This window comes from Staurois parvus, unplaced genomic scaffold (assembly GCF_062004578.1).
Source record: "Staurois parvus isolate SC_StPar_1 unplaced genomic scaffold, SC_StPar_1.0 ptg000353l, whole genome shotgun sequence".
In the NCBI taxonomy this organism is placed as follows: domain Eukaryota; kingdom Metazoa; phylum Chordata; class Amphibia; order Anura; family Ranidae; genus Staurois; species Staurois parvus.
The window spans coordinates 314,370-336,799 of record NW_028318149.1 but is presented as its reverse complement, the minus strand read 5'-3'; the positions used below and the strand labels follow the sequence as shown (position 1 = coordinate 336,799).

At 41.4% G+C, this 22,430-nt stretch overlaps 1 protein-coding gene across 5 annotated transcripts in view; it reads left to right on the top strand.

Annotated features, from left to right (window-relative positions):
• Nucleotides 1-22,430, top strand: part of HECW2 (HECT, C2 and WW domain containing E3 ubiquitin protein ligase 2) — a 324,224-nt gene that overhangs the window by 94,249 nt on the left and 207,545 nt on the right. For all 5 annotated transcript variants that reach the window (XM_089684697.1, XM_089684700.1, XM_089684701.1 and 2 more), the window contains one exon: nt 381-691. In XM_089684697.1, the coding sequence (XP_089540823.1) occupies nt 403-691 (289 nt within the window). In that variant the 5' untranslated portion in view covers nt 381-402. The remainder of the gene's footprint in view (nt 1-380; nt 692-22,430) is intronic.

Below are 22,430 nucleotides of genomic sequence, written 5' to 3'. Positions count from 1 at the left end.
GGATTGGAGGTAGTCTGATGTAAATTTGTATATCCAGCCACCTGTAGAGCCATCCCAAATCTTACACATTCCCTTGTCAAAGTGTGCACAAGAACTGACCGGGCACGGGTGTCACAAAACTGTCTTCTGTCCTTATTAGCTCCGGTTTCATAAGTGATATTCTCATGGATCTCCTGCTGAACGGAGCAAAGTGCCCGCATGTGAAAGGCCCCTTTAAACGCATTCTTTTATCTTAAACACTGCTACATTATAGTGAGATTCTTTCATATAAGTTAAAGCCTTAAATACAAGTCATTGTTGTTCATATTGATTTCAAGATTTATATTGTCACATTTTAATACCATGTAACTTTTTTTTATCTACTTGTCTTGTTTCTCTAGATATCTGAGTGACCTATAGATCATGGCCAGTTCTGCTCGGGAACATTGTTTCCTACGACAGCGTAACCCACAACTACGTTATACACTGAGTCCAGAGAATCTCCAAAGTTTTGCATCTGAGAGCACAATGACTGAGAACTTGAACTTTCAGCGAGCCAACAGTGACACTGACCTGGTAACCTCTGACAGTCGTTCCAGCCTGACAGCCAGCATGTATGAATATATACTTGGTCATTCTCAGGAACTTATCATCTTCTGGGATATAAAAGAAGAAGTTGACCCCACTGATTGGATTGGTCTTTATCACATTGGTAATTGTACTTCAGTTTTATGTCTAATTTGTGTGTTTCAATGCTCTTTTTTTATTACCAAATACCTACAAAGTGATATTCTCTATGACTAAGCCCTGATGGGTGAAGCACATTGCGGTGGGTAGTCCTAAGGCTGGGACTTGTTATCTGTGGGTCTGTGGAGTAAAGCTTAGCAGACTGTGACATCCTCAAGGATTATAACATAGGCCTCACCTAAAAGACTAAAATTTAATTGTACTGGTCTGCAAATCCCAGTTTTTATTGCTCTATAATGAAAGCAGGAAGCAGTCACAGTATCAAATTTTGCAGACGTTTTTGTACTTTTAAAGTAGTTAATAGCAATGAACTAGTGCCAAGTATTGTGTAAAATTTTACAAGATATGTACAAGTGGCACAGTCTACACACATAGCTTTCATGTGTATGAGGGCAAAGGTAGTAAATTGAATACTCAGGGTGCCCATCTTACTTGCATATCATTAAAAAAATTGTCAATTATATGCCATTCAGTGCCCCCCTCGCTTTTTAAATCGGGGATAACACAATTATCTGGACAATTATTATACCAGCATCCCACCTTTCAAACATCTTTGTGTAAAGTAGATCATGGCGTGTGACAAAGTTAGAACAAACAAATGATTCCTGAAAAAATCCTTAAGATCGGTACACACAGGCCAAAAATCGCCAAAAAACAGTTAATTAGGCAGAAACCAGCTAACTTTTGGCTTGTGTGCACAGTTCTTCATCCAACAGAAACTGGTCTCACAACCGTCTTCTGTCGAACGAGCATGCTGGAAAATCAGCATGCGATCAGTGCTTGCAGCCAATAGCTGTGAGCGTGATTGGTGTGTTATAGAAGGGAGGCAGTTCCCCTATCAGAACACAATAGCTCAGCGGGGAGATTGCTGTACTAACATTGAATGTGTTAGTACGGCAATCTGCTGGATAGAACAAAAAATAAATTCCCATATGTACCCCGCATTACATTGTTGCATTAATAAGGGGGAGTCAGTTACTGAATCAATGACCTACTTGCAGTGAGATTTTGTGATATTAACAAAGTGTGCCTGCTTAGCCCAATACACATAGAGGCTGCCGCCACTGTGGCAGGCCTCAACCTCAGGAAAAAAGGCCTGTGTATAAAAATCAGGGATGTAGATAGGGGAAGGGGGGAGGGGGTCAGGGGGTTCAACCCCCCCCCCTCCACCAGAGCATCCTGCCAAAAAAAATAAACAGCAACTGTCCTGACTCTCTTCTCTGCTGCTGCACATGGCACCAGTGGCAGGCAGCGCAGAAGTCAGTGTTAGAGTCTAATATTACAACAGCCAGCAAGCAACACAGGGACATAGATAAGGAGGGGGTCAGGGGCAGATGCAGAAGCAGAGCATCCATGTTGCCCTGCTCTGATTGACTGCAGAAGGGACACGAAGGTGGTGGTGGAGGGGGAGTTTCCATGTTGCTGGATGCTCTGTTGACAACTGTGGGCGGGATACAATTGCATTGCCCAGCCTTGGAGATCGCGCTGGGAGATCTAAGTTGCATAGAAAGTTGTTGGAGCTTAGTGGCATGTCAGGGACTCAGCAAAGGATGTTAAGGTGACCGGAAGGGTCAGGGAGAGCGAATGGGGGAAATTGAGAGCAGGATGAGTTTGTGAGGAGGGTATCTACAGGAGGGTGTTAACTTGCCAGCTTCAGTTGCTCTGTGCATGCCACTGTCCAGTGCATTGGTGAACCAATGAATTTGGTGTCTTTGGGCTCATTCATGCTAGTGGTTGGGGAAGGCAGTACAGTCCTGTGTTTGAGGCGCACTTTTACTGCCCCCCCCCAACCACTACCCCTTTAGCTGTAGAGGCTGCAGCCAGTGGTGTACACTTGCTCCAGCCATGATGCTTTTCTTTGCGGCCATGGGAGGAACTATAGCACCTTTCGGCTTTCAGCGGGCTTAGCATACAATGCAATACAGTGCCTCCTCACCACCTCTGAAATTTGATCCAAATGCAAATACCTTTTCAGACACCAACACTAGTGTGAACAAGCCCTATAAGAAAGGTGGCAGTGTTTACCATTTAGACTAATAACAAGAGAACATGAGGCCATGCATATTTATCATTATTGCTGGACATATATTATCTGCCAAGTAACCAAAAACCAAACAGCAAAAAAAGGGGGGTGTGAAAAGAAATTCACAAGAAAAGCGGTTAAATCATGGACAGAAAGCAATGGCCAAAAAGTTGACAAAAATTATGCTTTATTGCAAATAATGCACATGTTAGACATTTAGGTAAATACCACAGCCATCACCACAAGATGAGACAATACCAAAAAGTATGACCTAAAACAAAAATTATTAAAAGAATGACGTCATGACCGGCCATGAGTACAGTTGTGCTATAAAGGCAATGACACTAGGTCTAGTGTATATACAGCACAGGTACATTGGAAACACCACCATGTAGGGGATGTACACAAAAATGAGAACTATAAGAGGCTATACATCAAATATGCAAATATAGAAACATTGATACCAGTATAACATGGACTGAGGAGCCCTACTATACAATGCTAGTATGCTAGTGAGTGATCCAAATAAGGGCAAGGATCCAAAAGAGACCTATATGCAGCACTAAAATTGATTGCTAATATAAGCACCAGTGAACTGATGCTGTGATGTGTTGACACACACTTTTATGCAGAAAAATATAGCTTTCTCAACAGGGATGAGTGGTTCTTGATTAATGAGTTGACAATAATGTCCAGAGATAACACTTTGGGAAAAACTTTGACAATAGTGACTTCTCCATATGACATTTGTCATCTGTAATTGAAGTGGCAGGGCCCTGCCAGTGTAATATAGGGATTATTTACCGCCAGCATACGGACTAGATGTCTCCCTTATTGTATATCTGATTTAAAGATTATAAGGATATCCATGCTGTATAATGAAAGTAGGGTGGTGCGCACCATCTAAGAAATATAGCATGATGTCCCTATCCAGTGTTTACCACCCTCTGAGGGTTCTTTCACACTAGCGGTGCTCTCTTAGGAGCGATCTGCGTGTGGATCTCTCTTTGGAGATCATTTGACAGGCTGGGAGGAAACACCGTATCTCCTCCTCACTGCCTGCTTTAACCCCAAACTAGCGCGGTGGCAGAGTGGCCCTATTCACTTGAAAGCAAAACAAACCTTGTGGCCGCAACATGTACAGGATATACCCCCAGCTGCTGCTTCTGCAGCTAAATGGAGAGCGGTTTGGGGTGGTAAAAGTAGGGTTTTACTGCTCCTCAACTGCCATCATACCCTCCACACTTCTGTCCTGTACATACTAATCTCCCTCATACCTTCCACATTCCTCTCCTGTACATACTAAGTTCTCTCATACCCTCCACACTCCTCTCCCACACATAACTGCCGTCATACCCTCTGCACTCCTCTCCTGCATGTACTACCATACACTCCACATTTCTTTTCAGCACAAGCAACCTACACCCTCCTCACTCCACTCCTGTATATACTGGCACTGTTACACCCTCCTCACTCCTCTCCTGCAAATACTACTTTCCAACAAGTCCTCTGCACTAATTTCCTGCACATAATGTCATGCACTCCACGCCTGCTTATACCGCTGTACATTCCCCACTCCTTTCCTGCACATACTATACCCACTGTTTGCCACAACTTGCTACACCCGCTACATTGCTACCTTCTTTGCGGCACCCAAAAGTTTCCCAGGTCATTTACAATCCTATAGTGTGTACTATAAAAAAAATGCCATGCAACGCTTAAGTTTGGCTTGAAGAAAAGTTGGCATCCCTACGCAGTAGGCATGCTGCGTGCCGCACTCAGTGCTGGACTGTCCGGCCAAGGCTGACAGATGAGCGCACTCAACACAACAGGAGTAGTGGGCACCTGTTGTCCTGCCCCCGCTTTCTATACCCTGCTTTTGCATTGGCCACCCATTGGGGGAGAAGCACAGAGCGGCCACCATCAAACCACTCTGAATGAACTGATAATGTCCAGCTCCAGCCAGGTGTGTCCCTCTGCATCTTCTGGCCCAGCCAACCCAGACTCAGAGAGAGTGTCCCCACACAGGTAACCACTGCTGCTGGCATTCCCACTGTATGTTCATAGAATCCGTAAGTGTGGCAAATGGTAAAGTGTAACTGAAGCTGAGCTGAATTGTTTTCCATTGCTTGTGTTAATCCAGCCATACACAGTTTGAACCTCAGCTGGTTCAGCAGGGAGCGTCTGAGATTCGACCCATCTACTATGATTGGCAGGCTGATTGTACCCAAGTTGATCTATCGATCCACATGAGTACAACCAGCATGTCACATTTTCAGCATGCGATTACTGCCAGCGGTTAAAGCCCCTAGCAGTAATCGCTGTGTTATTCCTGCAGGGATAGCTCCTCCTACCCCCTTCCTGCCAGGAGAATACAACAGCTCCCATCATGTGTTGATGGGAGAATCGAGCGATTTCCTTTTCTGCAGACCCGTGGTTGCAAAAAAGAAAATCACATCCTCTATGGCTTGCCTTTATTTTTTTTCCAATTTTGGAACTGCACTGCAACCAGATAGCTTAGTCGTTTTATACCATGTGTTCCCATGCAGGCAAACGCACTGATTTTGCGACCTGCATTTGGATGTCGTTAAGATTGCACTTACATCTGCTGCAAATCACAAGGGTAGTGCAGTTTGAATGCGATGCGGGAAATGTGCTTGTATTGACTCTGCGTAGTACCACTTCTCTTGTTTTGTTTGTCAGGTGTAACTTATTTATTTATTATAGGTACTTATATAGCGCCGTCAATTTACACAGAGCTTTACATATATTATACATTCACATCAGTCCCTGCCTGCATGGAGCATACGGTCTAAGGTCCCTAACTCACATGCATACATAAACATACTTGGGCCAATTTAAACAGGAGCCAATTAACCTACCAGCATGTCTTTGGAGCGTGGGAGGAAACTGGAGTAACTGAAGGAGACCCACAAAGGCATAGGGAGAACATGCAAACTCCAGGCTAGTAGTGCCATGGTTGAGATTCTCAGTATCTCTCATCCTGTATGTATTATGCACAGTAGCACTTCTCTTGTCCTGTTTGCTGGGTGTTATCCTCAGTATCTGTTCTTATTCTGTATGTATGGAAATTTTTATTTGTAAAAACAAACAGAAATACATTATAACAAAACTCTTAACCATCATAAAAAAAAAACATATAAAAATAATGAAAATGTAACAGCTGCTTACATAATCTTCAGGTCAGAAACTCAGCGGTTCAAATTAAAAGAAAGTTATAAATAGACTTTTCATGCTATAAATAAATTCCTTCCCATAATTTTATATTCCTGCAATATTTCTTTAGCTCTAAACTCTTTATCCACCTCAACTCTGAGAGGATTACGTCCGTGATTTTCCTAGACAGGAACAGCTCATTGTGCATGGCTACCTGCGTATCAGTGATAATATTTGACCACAGTAATGATAATGTACATAGTTCCTCTGTCTATGTTGTGTATTGTTGGGGGAACACCGTAAAGTCTATCAAAGCAGCTCAGGTTCCCCAACATTTGGATCCTACCTTTGTCAGCTACTTCCTTCCAGACCTCATGGCTTCCCCAACAATCTATCAAGAAATGCACCATGGACGCCTCCTGATTACAGCCCAAAGGACAGTTTCTATCAGAGGTGGCCAGACCTTTCATGTTCCCCCTCACTTACATCTTTTCACGGAGAGAGGTAATGTCATGAAATTTTAAGGGAAGTCTGGGGCTATTCAGCAACTTCAAGCTTTCCTCCAAAGCAGCTGTGATGCAGTCCCTGAGTACAAGTGGAGAACAGAAAAAGGTCCTACAGATCCTGTGATATAACAATTTCATTGGGCTACTTTCAGGGTAGGACTTCTCTATCCGCCACCTCCTCAGTGACTTCAGAGTCTAGATAGGTGGGAGGTAGCCCTGAGTACTTCTTTTCCTCTTGAGAGAACCACCTTGCATCCAAGACTCTACATGGGGCAGTATCCGGGCTCTAACAGTGCTTACCCACAGAGGACCACCACTGGAGTCCAAGCACCCAAAATTAATTTCAGCAAAAGAATAAAAAACACCTTAGGATTTTTCATATTCAATTCACCCTCCTTCATCTGCAGGTAAGTAACCCCCTTTTTTATTGGGTTCAGTCTATTCCCCCAGAAGAGCTGAAAAAACAGACTGAAGAGCCTAGCAGAGAAAGATTCTGGCAAAGGAAAAACCATAGAGATATACAGAAAAATAGGAACCAAGTAAGTCTTCAGCATTGAGACCCAATCTCTGTAGGTCAGCTTGCAATTCTTCCATCACTGAACATTTGCATTTCCAGCATCCAGTTTCTCCTGCCAATTAAACCTGGCATTATCTTCCTTTCCAATCTTAACCCCTAAAATATTAAGATAACTTGAGGCTTTTGCAGATTGGGGCAGATCAAAATCTGGATTATCCTGCAATGTCTAGTGAGCTTGACTCTTCACAAAGTTGAATAGAGACCCATCCGGAAGCCTCAGAGTAAGTTCCAATGGCAGCCGCTAACAACTGAGCCTCATGAGGAGCAGACATGCTACAGTGACGTAATCCACATAGGCGTCCACAGATAGGGCCGAGGCATGGGGGACAGATATTCTCTGAAATCCACACGCCTGCAGTGATCTCAAAAATGGATCAATGGCAAATACATACAAGAGGGGACTCAAGGGGCAACCCTGCCTCACCCTAAAAGTGCCACCCACTGATGGGAGGGTAGCTTTCAGCCTTTCCGATATAAAGTTCTTAGCCAATCAACAAATAACCTTGGCATACCATACTTTAACAAAGTCACCCACAGATACCCATGATCAACTCTTTTTCAGCCAGACTAACTTTGTAACTCTGCCGAAGGCCTTAGCTTGGTCTAAACTCACAACATAATTCCCTCACCCAAGAACCTTACACCTCTCAAGCTCTTTACCACTTGCACTCCTGAGGATTTACCCCCCTTAATGACCAGGCCTTTTTTTGCTGTTTGGCGCTGCACTAATTCAAATGATAATTGCGAGGTCATGCAATGCTGTACCCAAACAAAATTTACGTCCTTTTTTCACACAAATAGTTCTTTCTTTTGGTGGTATTTTATCACCAGTGCGCTTTTTATTTTTTGTGCTATAAACAAAAAAAAGACAAAAATGTTGAAAAAAACCAATATTTTCTACTTTCAGCTATAAAAAATATATCGTAAACTCAAAGTTAGTCGTAAATTTAAGTCAAAATGTATTCTGCTACATGTTTTTGGTAAAAAAAATCTTAATAAGTGTAAAAGTTATAGTGTCTACAAACTATGGTATGGATACTGTAATTTATCCCATTTTTTGCTATACAGCGCTGCACTAGTTTAACTGACAATTGTGCGGTAATGCAAAGCTGCACCCAAACAAAATTTATGTCCTTTCACACAAATAGAGCTTTCTTTCGGTGGTATTTGATCACCTGTGCGCTTTTTATTTTTTGCGCTCCCCCAAAATTTTTTGGAAAAAAAAACAATATTTTTTCATTTCAGTCATAAAAAATATCCAAAAATCTTAAATTTCATCATAAATTTAGGCCAAAATGTATTCTGCTACATGTTTTTGGTAAAAAAAAATCCCAATAAGTGTATATTGGTTGCTTTGTGTGAAAGTTATAGCATCTACAAACTATGGTATAGATAATTTGAAATTTACACAGCTTTTACTTTCTGACCGCCCATCACATCTCTTGAGGTGCTAAAATACCAGGATAGAACAAACACCCGCAAATGACCCCTTTTTGGAAAGCAGACACCCTAAGCTATCTGCTGAGAGGCATATTGTGTCCATGGAAGATTTATTTTTTTTCCCATAAGTTTCTGGAAAATGACAAAACATTTTTTTTTTTTTACACAAAATTGTCATTTAAATGATTTATTTCTTGCACAAGCCATGGGTATATGTGGAATTACACCCTAAAATACATTCTGCTACTTCTACTGAGTATGGGGATACCACACGTGTGAGACTTTTTGGGAGCCTAGCCACATACAGGAGCCTGAAATCCAATGACCACTTTGAAAGCCTGAAGGTGCGTAACTTCTTCATTTCACTTCCTCACTACCTATCACAGTTTCGAAGGCCCTGACATGCCAGGATAGCACCAACCCCCCCCCCCCCCCAAATGACCCCTTTCTGGAAAGTAGACACTCCAAGGAATTTAAAAAGAGGCATGGTAAGTATTATGCAGATCTCATTTTTTCTCACAAGGTTTTGAAATATAAAAAAAGAAAAAAAAATGTTTTTGTTTTCCTTCTTCATTTTCCAAAAACTTGTGGCAACAAACGAGATCTGAAAAATACTCATCATGCTTCTTATCAAATTCCTTGGGGTGTCTACTTTCCAAAAATTAGCCATTTGGGGGGGTTTGGTGCTATTCTGGCATTCCAGGGCCTCCGAAACTGTGATAGGTAGTCAGGAAGTGTAATAAGGAAATAAAGCCCTTTAAAAGCCTGAAGGTGCTTATTGGATTTTGGGGTCCTGTACTTGGCTAGACTGCCAAAAAGTCTCTCACATGTGGTACCCCCATACTCGGGAGAAGTAGCAGAATGTATTTTAGGGAGTAATTCCACATATACATATGTCTTGTGTGAGCAATAAATTATTTAAATGACAATTTTGTGTTATTTTTTTTTTTTTTTTGTCATTTTCCAAAAACTTGTGGTAAAAAAATAAATTCTATTGATTCAACATGCCTCTCAGCAAATAGTTTTGGGTGTCTACTTTCCAAAAAGGGGTTATTTTGGGGGGTGGGGGCATTTTATGCCCAGCATTAGAAGTTTATGCCACACATCACTCACTCTTCTAACCACCTGAAGACCAAGCCTTTTCTGACACTTTTTGTTCACATTGAAAATATCAGTATTTTTGCTAGGAAATTAAAGTGAACCCCCAAACATTGTATATTTTTTTAGAGCACACACCCTAGTAAATAAAATGGTGGGTGCTGCAATTTTTTTTATCTCACATATTACTTACACAGCGATTTTTTTCAAACACAATTTTTTGAAAAATATAATTTTTTTTTAATTTGAATGCACAAAGATGCAATATATTGGCCAATTATTTGGTATGATATAAAAGACGATGCTATACTGAGTAAATAGATACCAAAAATGACATGCTTTAAAATTGCGCATGCCCTGTGCAATGGCGACAAACTGCATACATTTTTAATATCTATAGGCAATGCTTTAAAAGCCTTTACAAGCTACCATTTTAGATTTACAGAGGAGGTCTAGAGCTATAATTACTGCCCTTGATCTGACGTTCGTGGCGATACCTCACATGCATGGTGCAATCGCTGTTTCCATACTGGCACAGGGTCAACGCTCACGACTGCAGGTGCGCTGGTGGTCGAGGGTACTTTTTTTTTTTTTTGGATCACTTTTAATGCTATCTCAGGGAGGGGGAGGGGGGCATTTTCTCCCTCTGCTTGTAAAAGCAATCCTGCAGCTAATTAGCCACTAGGAATGCTTTTACTTGAAAGCCCATTGCTGGTGGCTGAAAAAAATTATACCAGGATGATGCCTGCAGCTGTAGGCATCACCCTGGTATAACCATTCAAAGTCCAGTGATGTACCAGTACGTCGCTGGTCCTTGTTGGGTGTATATGCTATGTTCTTTTTTTCTTTATGCAGCCTGTGGGCTGAATGAAAAAAAAGAGAAGAAATCTCTGCCAGAAAAAGTGTGTGGTATGCCCACCATTAGAAAACCTCACTTCATCCACCCACTTCTAATGGTGGGCACACATGAAATGTGCCAAGAAATATAAAATATATATGCCGAAGCATAGGGGCCATCCACCCACTGGCCACCCCTGGCCCCCATGCTTTGGCATATATGCTCTTTTTTTAACTGCGGATTAAAAATCTCATCCAACAGCGCTGCCCACACCGATTTATGTATATTCTGAGAGCAAGTTCCTGTTGCTGTCAGAATAAACAGGTCAATGCTGCAGCTGAAAGCATTCCTGCAAACAGAAATGGTTAACAATAAAACAGTAACAATAAAACAGTAAAAGTAGAACAATCACAAAAATGACAACAGCAAAAAAAAACTATAACTATTTTTGGTTTTTAAATTTTTTTATTTTTTGGGGGGATTTGTACTTTTAATTTTTTTTTTAACTTCTTTTTTTTTTCAAACTTTAAACATTTTTAAAACCTGACCACCTAACATTTTTTGAGACCCTGTGTAAATGTGCCCTGAACTGTGCCGTGCTGTACCCTATACTAATAGTTCACTAGTGTATGGTAGAGGTGGAAGCAGGGCTTGACTCAGAGGCCAGGTTGGCCAGGACAGGAGGGACAACAAAAGCGTCTGTCATGCCTAATTCCACGTTTGCTACAGACATGACATCTTTTTTGGGGTCTTCTTTGGGTTGGGGTACCAGGAATGGTATCGGGAAAATGTCTCTCATGCAGCCGGCTAACTGCATCTGGGATGGGGGTTTGGGGTGCAGCACCTTCTGGATACAAAAGGGCCCTGATGATCTCTAACTGGAATTTTAGGTAGGATTCACTATGTCCAGTTGCTTTGTAGAGAACAAAAGCGTTATATAAAGCCAACTGAAATAAATAAACAGACACTTTTTTGTACCAGCGTCTGGCTTTTCGGGAAACTAAGTACGGCTTCATCATCCCTCCCATGTTAAGGTTATAATTTTGGACACAAAGGGGCTTCTCAACAACACCAGCTACCATGGCAATTTGGATGGTCGTATCCGCGTGAATGGAAGACAGGAGGTAAACATCTCGTTTGTCCTTCCACTTCACTGCGAGCAATTCTTCGTTTCTCAAGCAGGCTTTTTCCCCCTTTCTAAGATGGGTATTTACAAGCCGTTGGGGGAAGCCCCGGCGATTAGATCGCACAGTGCCACATGCACAAGTTCACAGATTGAACAAATGTCTAAATAGTGGCACGCTTGAATAAAAATTGTCCACGTATAAGTGGTACCCCATATGGAAAAAGGATGACACCAAGTCCCAAAATATCTTGCCACTGCTCCCCATGTAGTCTAGGCATCCGGGGGGCTCCAAGTGACTATCTTTTCCCTCGTAAATCCGAAACTTACATGTATAGCCTGTTGCCCTCTCACAGGTCTTATACGTCTTGACCCCAAATCTGGCACGCTTGCTGGGGATATACTGTTTGATTACAAGGCGGCCAGAAAATTGAATGAGGGACTCATCGATGCAGATGTTTTTATGGGGAGTATACACATTTGCAAATTTTTGGTTAAAGTGATTTACGAGGGGCCGAATTTTGTGGAGCCGGTCAAATTCAGGGTCACCCCAAGGACGACTGAGTGTGTTGTCGTAGAAGTGCATAAAACGCATTATCGTCTCATATCTATGCCTGGCCATGGCAGTAGAGAACACGGACATATGAACAAGCGGGTCTGTGGACCAATACAACCGCAATTTATTTTTTTTATTAATGCCCATGTTGAGGGTTAGGCCCAAAAAAACTTTAAATTTGGAAACCGTATTGGGTTTCCATGCGAATGGTCTGGCAAGGTTTGAATTTGGGTTGGCGGCGATAAATTGTCGTACATATAAATTGCTTTGATCCACAATCAATGCATAAAGATCATCTGTGAAAAACAGCTAAAAAACATCAAGGGGAGTATTTAAATTTGCTGTTTCCACCTGAATTCCGGGTTGGGCAGTGAATGGGGGAAGTAAGTGTGCTGCAGAATTTGTGGGCTGCCAATCGGGATTTGCAAGCACATCTGGAAGGATACTAGGGGCTGTACGGGCCTGTCTGCAAATTCTTGGTGGCCGCGGGACACTACTTGTGCTCGCCACCGCACCAGCTTGTACTGCACTTATGGGACTCGCCACGTCACCAAGTGATACTGCAGTGCTGGAATGTATAAGACCAGGATGTACTATGCCGCTGGTGCTCGCCAGTTCACCAAAAGGTAGTGCGGTACTGACACTCTGCCGCATATGAGAGTCATCATGCGTTTGTACCACCTCAGCAACCTTGGAATGGGGTCGGGTACACCTGATCTTAGCAGGGACCTCTTCTCCGTTGTCTGAGCTATCTGTCAGGGTGCCGCTGCTGTCTATAGGTTCGTAATCTGAACCTGATTCTGTCAGGGAGTCTTCCCCTTCGCTCTCACCTGACATGCTCAGAATCCTATAGGCCTCTTCACTAGAGTACCTTTGGTTAGACATTTTGGCCACTATATTTATAGGTACCTAGTGCGACTCACGGGAAAAAGAGCACCTGGCTGTCAGGGACTGCTTGAACCGCTACAAAAAATTTACCGACAAGTGCTAACCGAGATCAGGCCTGATTCTGTGAACACTGCGGTTTTGTGTGTAATGTATCAAGTGACCGTTATCTACTGACACTGCACTTGCTGGGGGAGAAGGGGGGGGGGGCGTAGGGGCTAAACGCAGGTGCTGGCAGGTGTCGGGGCTGGGGGGTGGTTGCATGGTCTATTTAAATGTATTCATTTTGGAGTCGTTTCTGGAATCTTATCACTTCTGAACCATTGTAATTTTGCTAAGGTGCCAGAAAACTGACATGGCAGTTTAGTCATTGACAGTCACAATGCACATGTTTCTGGTCCCTGCCATGTTCCCACCTCTGGAGGGAAAGTGGTTAATCATTGTTTTTTGGCAGGGGCGTTTTCAAAAGAGAGAGAGAGATCTGTGTGTGGGGGGCTTTAAAGGGATGTCAGAGGGGAGGGGAGCATTAGGAAATGCAGAATGGAAAAGGGCAGGGAGAGAAAGAGAAGGCAGGCAAGGTACAGAGAAATAGGACTTGATTAGGAATGTGTTTTAGGGAAGTAGTGGGTGAAGGAAAGGTCCTTTCACGTTCTCATAAAGATGAGTTGACTACATAGTTCCAAACCATGGAATATGGTACCTGTTTGGGTCAACTATGTCTTTAGAGTATATGGTGGCATTTATAAGATGCTGGCCTATAAATGACATAGGAAGGTAAATCCTAATGTTTGTGCAAAAGCCTTTATGTTCTATTGTAACATGGTATGATTTTTTTTAATGCTGATTTGTAATATTACAGAGAAGTCCGCCGACTGGTGTGAATTTTATTCAGACTTTCTTTTTTTTTCTGAGGTTTAGTTCCCATTTAAACATTGCTTGGATACGTCTTTGGTCCTTTGGTAAGTGCAATTTTAAAGATGCATCTACATTGATGATAGAGGAGAGTTGCTTCTGTGGTCATATCAGTATTTAGATTCATAAAAAGTTGTTGATGAAGAGGAAGGAGAACCTGTAGTAGAGAAACCAGCAAAGTGTTTGAGTTGCAGTTAAGGTACGCTTTTTTTGTGGAAAATCACTTGCAAACACAAATGACATTTTTTGTTCACAGATCTGTGATGTATCCTTGTCAACGAAAGGTTTTATATCCAGATTAAGGTCTGACTCTTCTTGCCCTGAGTGCTAGATGACCCTGTGCTGGTACTACTCTAGAGAATATATTGATGAGATTGAGTAATATGTTTCTTGTTGAAACGGACGTCCTCTTGCTAAGTGACAGCAAACGAGGTAGTAAAGGTTGGAAAACAAAACCATGGTATAGAGGATTGTTTAACATTCCTGGATGTAAACTGAATTAAATGTGCTATTCAGTAATAGAGATTAAGATTAGGAAGTTTAATCTTCCTTATTTTATCTGTATATAGCTGACCTGCTTGTTCATGGCTTCTTTTTGTCTCAGATAAATTGGTCTAGTGGTGTCTGAAAGGATTTAAACTGAAACTATAATCAATTTTTTTTAGTAAGCACATATTATGAATTATAAATGTAATGTTTACTTTAAAGGATAAGTGTACTTTAGATATGCAGCTTCTCATCTAGCCTCTGCAACAACAAAAAATGTAGCAGGAGTTCATCATTCAGATGGATTAAAAGATTCTCTCTCGTTTCTTTTCTGCTTAGAGTCTCTGCAAGCTAAAAACACACACAGCTAAATTTTGAAGCTGTAGGCAGGGATATAGATGAAAGCAATCACCATTACTCATTGTAGCAGGTCACATGACCACTGGCCACGTTACAAATTGAGGATCTGAAGTTGTAATTCAGAAAAGGGTGTAAGTGATCTCTATATTCAAGATAAACGCATCCATTAAAAATGTTTTATTTCATTTGCTGTGATTGTACCATGTAATACATAACCTACAGTATATTAAACTACAATCACTTAGTTTTTGTTGTCCACATTGAAAAGCTTAAATCTTAGCTACAGAGATACTGCATTGTTTTGAGACAGGCCTTGCATTGAGATACACAAGCAGTAAGGATTCTTGCAGATGGGTAGTCAGCCAGCAATAAAAACAGGCGGCTGAGCTGTGTTCTTACTGACCCCCCCCCCCCCAGCTCCCCACCAGAATTTTAACAATGTACCCTGACAGGACTGAACGCATGCTGCTGCCAAGATGTTTTGATTTGCAGCTTTGGCATCTTTAGCTCAGGGCGCAGAGATTAACAGGTGGCACTGCCTGTCAAACTTGCCCATTTAGTTCAGTAGGGCTTCACCACAACAGTGAGCAACATGCTTGGCTCACAATTGTGGTGCAGTCCTGCAATGTAAAATTGTCTCTAGTTTGATCAGCTTCTGCCTTCTGCTGGAATAAGCTTGAAAACTTTTTTCGACCAGTGGCTGCAGAAGCTGATCAATGTATTCCGACAGCAACAAGTCCCACTGTCAGAATACAGTGCCCCAGTGGGGGGATTCCTCCATCCACATCATTTGTGTGCTGGGCGAACAAAAAAAAACACCTGTCTATGGCCAGTTTAAGACTGATATCTTGGATGTGATGTCCGCAGCCCCAGAAGACTCAAAGCTGTCACTCTAGTAACACTATAGTGGGGGTCTCCAAACTTTCTAAGCAAAGCACCAGTTTACTGTCTTTCAGACCTTAAAGAGTCTTTTTAGAATTTTTTTTAGATTGGTGACAGGAACTCTGAAACTCTTCCCTAATCTTCCCAGAACTAAAAAAAAGAAGAAGAAAAGTTTTGACTTTGCATAGGTTTTATTATGTTTTTATTATAGTCATGCCCTGAATTGGTTCCCGTAAGGGCACTGCAAAGAGTTTCTGTTCAACCAATGGCTATGTGGGTTTTTTTTCTGTATAGTTTAGTATCTTTACACAGTCCACCAAACATTGTTTGGTTACTTGTCTTTATAAGTGGAAAATTACTTGTGCTTAAATGCAATATCCACTAATGCAAATAGAAATGTAAATAATCACATACATCATCACTTACTACCAGAGCCTTAAAATATTTCAACCTAAATACCTAAACCAAAAATATGTTAAACATGTCCCTGTATTGTCAATGAGTTTAGTCCTTTTTTTTGGGTCCTTCTTTTAGTTAAAGTGGCTCTAAAGGCTGAAGGTTTTTGACCTTAATGCCTTTTATGCATTATGCCGGGCTGAATCGAGTTCTGTGTATCTTATGGTCACAGAGTTTGGGGCTTGAAGTGAGCATGCATGATTTCCCCCATAGCAAGCAGTTTGCAATGATGGGCTCTAATTGGGGGTAGGAGACTGGAGTGCTGGCTGGAGACCAGAGAAGAGAAGGATTGGGACTGCTCTGTACAAAACCATTGTACAGAGCAGGTAAGTACCATGTTTGTTATTTTAATAAAAAAAAAATCAAACCTTTACAACAGCTGTTATGTCTCATTCACACGGGCACTCTGGCAGCAAAAGGCATGCAGGGGCCGGTGGGCAGCACCAAATGCAGACAGTGTGTGTTCGGGGTCTGTAACCTGCCCCTGCATGCTTGTCACATTCTGATAAATGGGTGTCTGCACAGCCACTGCACTCCCATATTGAAACATGGGCTGCCTACACACAGCTACATGTGGCTCCAGCTGCATAAACAGGGCACTCATTCACGCTGTATAGGTTGCAATAATACAAGCAAGGCTTATCCACAGACACTTCCTGTCCTATGGTGACATTGCTTATTTAGTTCAGCTGCTGCATCATCACCTTTTCCTGTGCACACCTAAGTTGGAGTTGCTGTTTTAGCAGAGTGCATTGGCACATTCTGCTGCTGAGAACATATGCCAAGGAATTCACTAAACTCCCTGTGCCATTATAATGGCTCAGGAATCTGTCACGAGTGGCCTGTGTCACATTTACTGAGCACATAGACCTGTTTCAGGTCTATATGAGCAACCCTAAATAGAAACTGGCACAGGCTCTGCCCCTAATTAACAGAGGGATTACAGCAGTTTTTCATATAGGAAAGGTGTGACCTCTTTAGATAGCTCATATGTCTCTCTGCTCGTGCAGTGATTACACCACACAAGCAGAACTTGCAGGGTTAACAACCCAACTCCTCCCTCACGCTTTGAGCTGAGTGGGGGCAGGGATGGCAGCCCCAGCTCTACATTCTCTGTGCTGTAACTGTCACAGCTATATAGAACAGGGAGATCACTCCTAATTAACAAAGGGGTATCCACCAAACTACTGGAGATTTGTTTGTTTCTGCTCTAAATTAACCACTTGCCCTCCAGAGGAATTACCAGGCCATTTTTTGCATTATAGCGCTGCATTACTTTAATTGACAGTTGCGCGGTCATGCAATGCTGCACACAAATGAAATTTACTTTCTTTTTTTGCCACAAATAGGGCTTTTGTTCGGTGGTATTTGATCACCTGTGCGTTTATTTTTTGTGCTATGAAAAAAAAAAAGCGACAATTTTGAGAAAAAAATATTTTTTACTTTTTGCTTTTAATTTTGTCCAGTAAAAAAAATGTAAAAGTCAAATTTCCTCAGAAATGTATTGGCAAAATGTATTCTGCTACATGTCTTTGCTAAAAAAAAATCCCAATACATGTAAATTAATTGGTTTACTTGAAAGCTATAGCATTTACAAATGGTGGTACATATACTGTGCTTTTTTTGCTTTAATTTTTACTAGTAATGGCAGCAATTAGTGACATATAGCAGGACTGCAGCAGGCATTCTGACACTGGGGGGAACTGACATCCCCAGTGACACCAATACAGTGATCAGTGCTAATAAAAAGGGCAGCACAGTGGCTAAATGGTTAGCACTTCTGCCTGGCAGTGCTAGGGTCGTTGGTTCGAATCCCAACCACGGCACCTCCTGCCTAGAGTTTGCATGTTCTCCCTGTGCCTGCGTGGGTTTCCTCCGGGTACTCCGGTTTGCTCCCACACTCCAAAGACATGCTGGTAGGTGAATTGGATCTTGTCTAAATTGGCCCTAGTATGTGTATGTATGAATGTGAGTTAGGGACCGTAGATTGTACGCCCATTGAGGGTTAGGGACTGATGTGAATGTATAAGATATATGTAAAGCGCTGCGTAAATTGACGGCGCTATATAAGTACCTGAAATAAATAATAAATAAAAAGCACTGACACTGTACTAATGGCACTGGGCATGAAGGGGTTAACCTGTGGGGCGATCAAAGAGTTACCTGTGTGCTGTGTGGCGTTGTACATGATGTTCAGTGTTTGTGCTTCACTGTAAGCACACTGTTTTGTTTACTAACAGTTCTCCCCCCCCCCGTTTGAGATCCTCGGCAATCACCGGGCGCTGGCGAGTAATCACCGGCCAGGACCCAGTGATTGACACCCATGGCCACAAATAGTGGCGTGGGCAGGGCGCTCGTTCTCGCCCCCTGCCCGGATATATATATGTGATTTTGCACACAGCTGCCGCTCTGTAGCAGTCTATATGCTATGGGACAGTGTTTAAAGTGACTCTAAAGCTTTGTTGTTTTTTGTGTTTTTTTTTTTTTTAATTATAGCTTTATTTATTTATTTTTTTAAATACAAAATCCACTTTATAACAATCACCGTAAAACACAAATTTCACTCATTTATCTATTCCCATCTACTCTCCCCCCCTTTATTTTTTCCTTGTTATTCTACTCTTCTCCTTGTTAACATCTCAACTCTCTTATCCTTTTCCTTATTCATATTCTTATTTCTTTTCCAGCCAAGGAAATTAAAAGTGAATTGTACTTCCATTCCTATGATGCATCCCACATTCTCAATACATTCTGTGTCAAAGTGTTAGTGTCTTCATCCAATGTCTGAAACTCCTGTGGTATCCAAATAATCCTATCTAATTGTGCCTTGCTTAGTGTATTCTCCATTTTTACCCAACTTCTCCCCTGTGAATCATACAGTCAGGTCCAAAAATATTGGGACATCGACACAATTCTAACATTTTTGGCTCTATACATCACCACAATGGATTTGAAATGAAACGAACAAGATGTGCTTTAACTGAAGACTGTCAGCTTTAATTTGAGGGTATTTACATCCAAATCAGGTGAACGGTGTAGGAATTACAACAGTTTGCATATTTGCCTCCCACTTTTTAAGGGACCAAAAGTAATGGGACAATTGGCTTCTCAGCTGTTCCATGGCCAGGTGTGTGTTATTCCCTCATTATCCCAATTACAATGAGCAGATAAAAGGTCCAGAGTTCATTTCAAGTGTGCTATTTGCATTTGGAATCTGTTGCTGTCAACTCTCAAGATGAAATCCAAAGAGCTGTCACTATCAGTGAAGCAAGCCATCATTAGGCTGAAAAAACAAAACAAACCCATCAGAGAGATAGCAAAAACATTAGGCGTGGCTAAAACAACTGTTTGGAACATTCTTAAAAAGAAGGAACGCATCGGTGAGCTCGGCAACACCAAAAGACCTGGAAGACCACGGAAAACAACTGTGGTGGATGACCGAAGAATTCTTTCCCTGGTGAAGAAAACACCCTTCACAACAGTTGGCCAGATCAAGAACACTCTCCAGGAGGTAGGTGTATGTGTGTCAAAGTCAACAATCAAGAGAACACTTCACCAGAGTGAATACAGAGGGTTCACCACAAGATGTAAACCATTGGTGAGCCTCAAAAACAGGAAGGCCAGATTAGAGTTTGCCAAACGACATCTAAAAAAGCCTTCACAGTTCTGGAACAACATCCTATGGACAGATGAGACCAAGATCAACTTGTACCAGAGTGATGGGAAGAGAAGAGTATGGAGAAGGAAAGGAACTGCTCATGATCCTAAGCATACCACCTCATCAGTGAAGCATGGTGGTGGTAGTGTCATGGCTTGGGCATGTATGGCTGCCAAACGAACTGGTTCTCTTGTATTTATTGATGATGTGACTGCTGACAAAAGCAGCAGGATGAATTCTGAAGTGTTTCGGGCAATATTATCTGCTCATATTCAGCCAAATGCTTCACAACTCATTGGACGCCGCTTCACAGTGCAGATGGACAATGACCCAAAGCATACTGCAAAAGCAACTAAAGAGTTTTTTAAGGGAAAGAAGTGGAATGTTCTGCAATGGCCAAGTCAGTCACCTGACCTGAATCTGATTGAGCGTGCATTTCACTTGCTGAAGACAAAACTGAAGGAAAATGCCCCAAGAACAAGCAGGAACTGAAGACAGTTGCAGTAGAGGCCTTGTAGAGCATCACCAGGGATGAAACCCAGCGTCTGGTGATGTCTATGCATTCCAGACTTCAGGCTGTAATTGACTGCAAAGGATTTGCAACCAAGTATTAAAAAGTGAAAGTTTGAATTATGATTATTATTCTGTCCCATTACTTTTGGTCCCTTAATAAGTGGGAGGCACATATGCAAACTATTGTAATTCCTACACCGTTCACCTGATTTGGATGTAAATACCAAATTAAAGCTGACAGTCTGCAGTTAAAGCACATCTTGTTCGTTTCATTTCAAATCCATTGTGGTGGTGTATAGAGCCAAAAATGTTAGAATTGTGTCGATGTCCCAATATTTATGGACCTGACTGTATATCCAATCCCCTATTCATGACAGTAACACTGAGGTATAGTATCTACTAAAATCCAGCATATTTAGTCCTCCTCTCAATTTATTATTACTCAACGTTTCATATATAACTCTTGTTTTTTTATTGGCCCATATATATCTGAGAATTATTTTTAAGAATCTCAAAGATCCTGGTAGATATATTGGGAGCATATTAAACTTATACAGGACTTTTGGTACTATAGTCATCCTTATCATATTTATGCGACCCATCCAGTAAACATTCCACTTGTAGTGCTCCTCAGTTCATCCTTTATTTCAGTTATTAGTGGGATAACTCTCCATAATCTTGTAATATTCTCATTAAATGGGGTAGTGTTAATCTGGGGTTTGCAATATAAAGCAGCATATCATCTGCATAAGCTGCAACTTTATGTTCATAGTCTCCTATCCTAATTCCGTTAACATCTGCACTATTTCTTACAGTTGCCAGTAACTGTTCCAAAGAGATTACAAAAAGCAGGGAGAGAATGGGCATCATTGCCTTGTTGAATTGTACATTCTAAAGAACTTTGACAGCGATCCATTGACCTTCACCCAGCTGATGGGACCATATAAAAATCTTTTATCCACTTCAACATTCTGGGTCCAATTCCTAACATCTCCAGTGTATCTTTCATAAAACCCCAATCCACTCTATCGAAAGCCTTTTCAGCATCGATCGATAAGATGACCACAGGACCTTTCCTTTTCTACTTTTTTGCAGGAGGAGCAATGATCTTAATCCATTATCTCTTCCTTCTCTACCCAGAATGAATCCTACCTGATCTAAATGTATCCAGTCTGGCATCAGCTCTTTTATTCTGGTTGCTAATACTTTTGCATATAATTTTGTATCCACGTTTAATAAAGATATAGGTCTATTACTGGTATACGGAGACCAGTCTTTCCCCTCCTTAGGTGTGACTGTAATATATGCCTGTAATATATGCCTGTAATGACTCCTCCCTCATCTCCTAATGCGTTCATATATGTACATATTTTGGGGACTAATTGTTCTCTAAATTTTCTGTAATATTTCACTGTAAATCCATCTGGCCCGGGGCTCTTACCTACAGCTTTACTCTTCAGTGCTAAGCTTACCTCATCTTGTGAAATTAAGCTATCTAAAGCTGCTAATCTGACTTCATCCAATCTGGGAAAGCCAGTTTAAGTTAGATATGTCTCCTTTTCCCCTTCCTTTCTTCATCAGTTTTCTTCTGGTTCTTAAAGTTTGCTCCATATAGACTACTATAATATTTCTAGAATGTCTTAGCAATGTCAGTGGTTGAATAAACCATGTCTCCTTTTTCATCTTTAATTTTTTCAATAAAATTCTTCGATTTCTTATTCCTTAATTTTCTCATTAAGTATTTCCTTGGTTTATTCCCCCACTGATATCTATTTTTTGAGACTGTATTAAAAATCTTCATAGTTTCTTGTTCCATAAGATCCTTTAACTCTTCTCTTTTTATGATTATCTCCTGTTGTATATCCATATATATTTTCTTTTTATGCGATTGTTCCAATTTATATAATTCTTCCAATTATTATCCTGATTTTCTTGCCCCGTTCTTTCTTTTTTCCGCCCCATCGAGATCAGGATTCCTCTCATGTAGGCCTTATGTGCTTCCCACACTGTAGCAGCAGAGACTCCCTCAATCTCGTTAGACCTAAAATGTTGTTCGATAACCTCTTTTTAATCTTATTTCCGTTTCATGGTCTTGTAGAAGCGTCTCATTTAATCGCCATCTATTGATTTTATACTGCTCATTTTCTAGTCTCATTGTGACAGGAGCATGATTTGATATAGATGTTACTTCTATATTTGCTTTCACCAGAGACT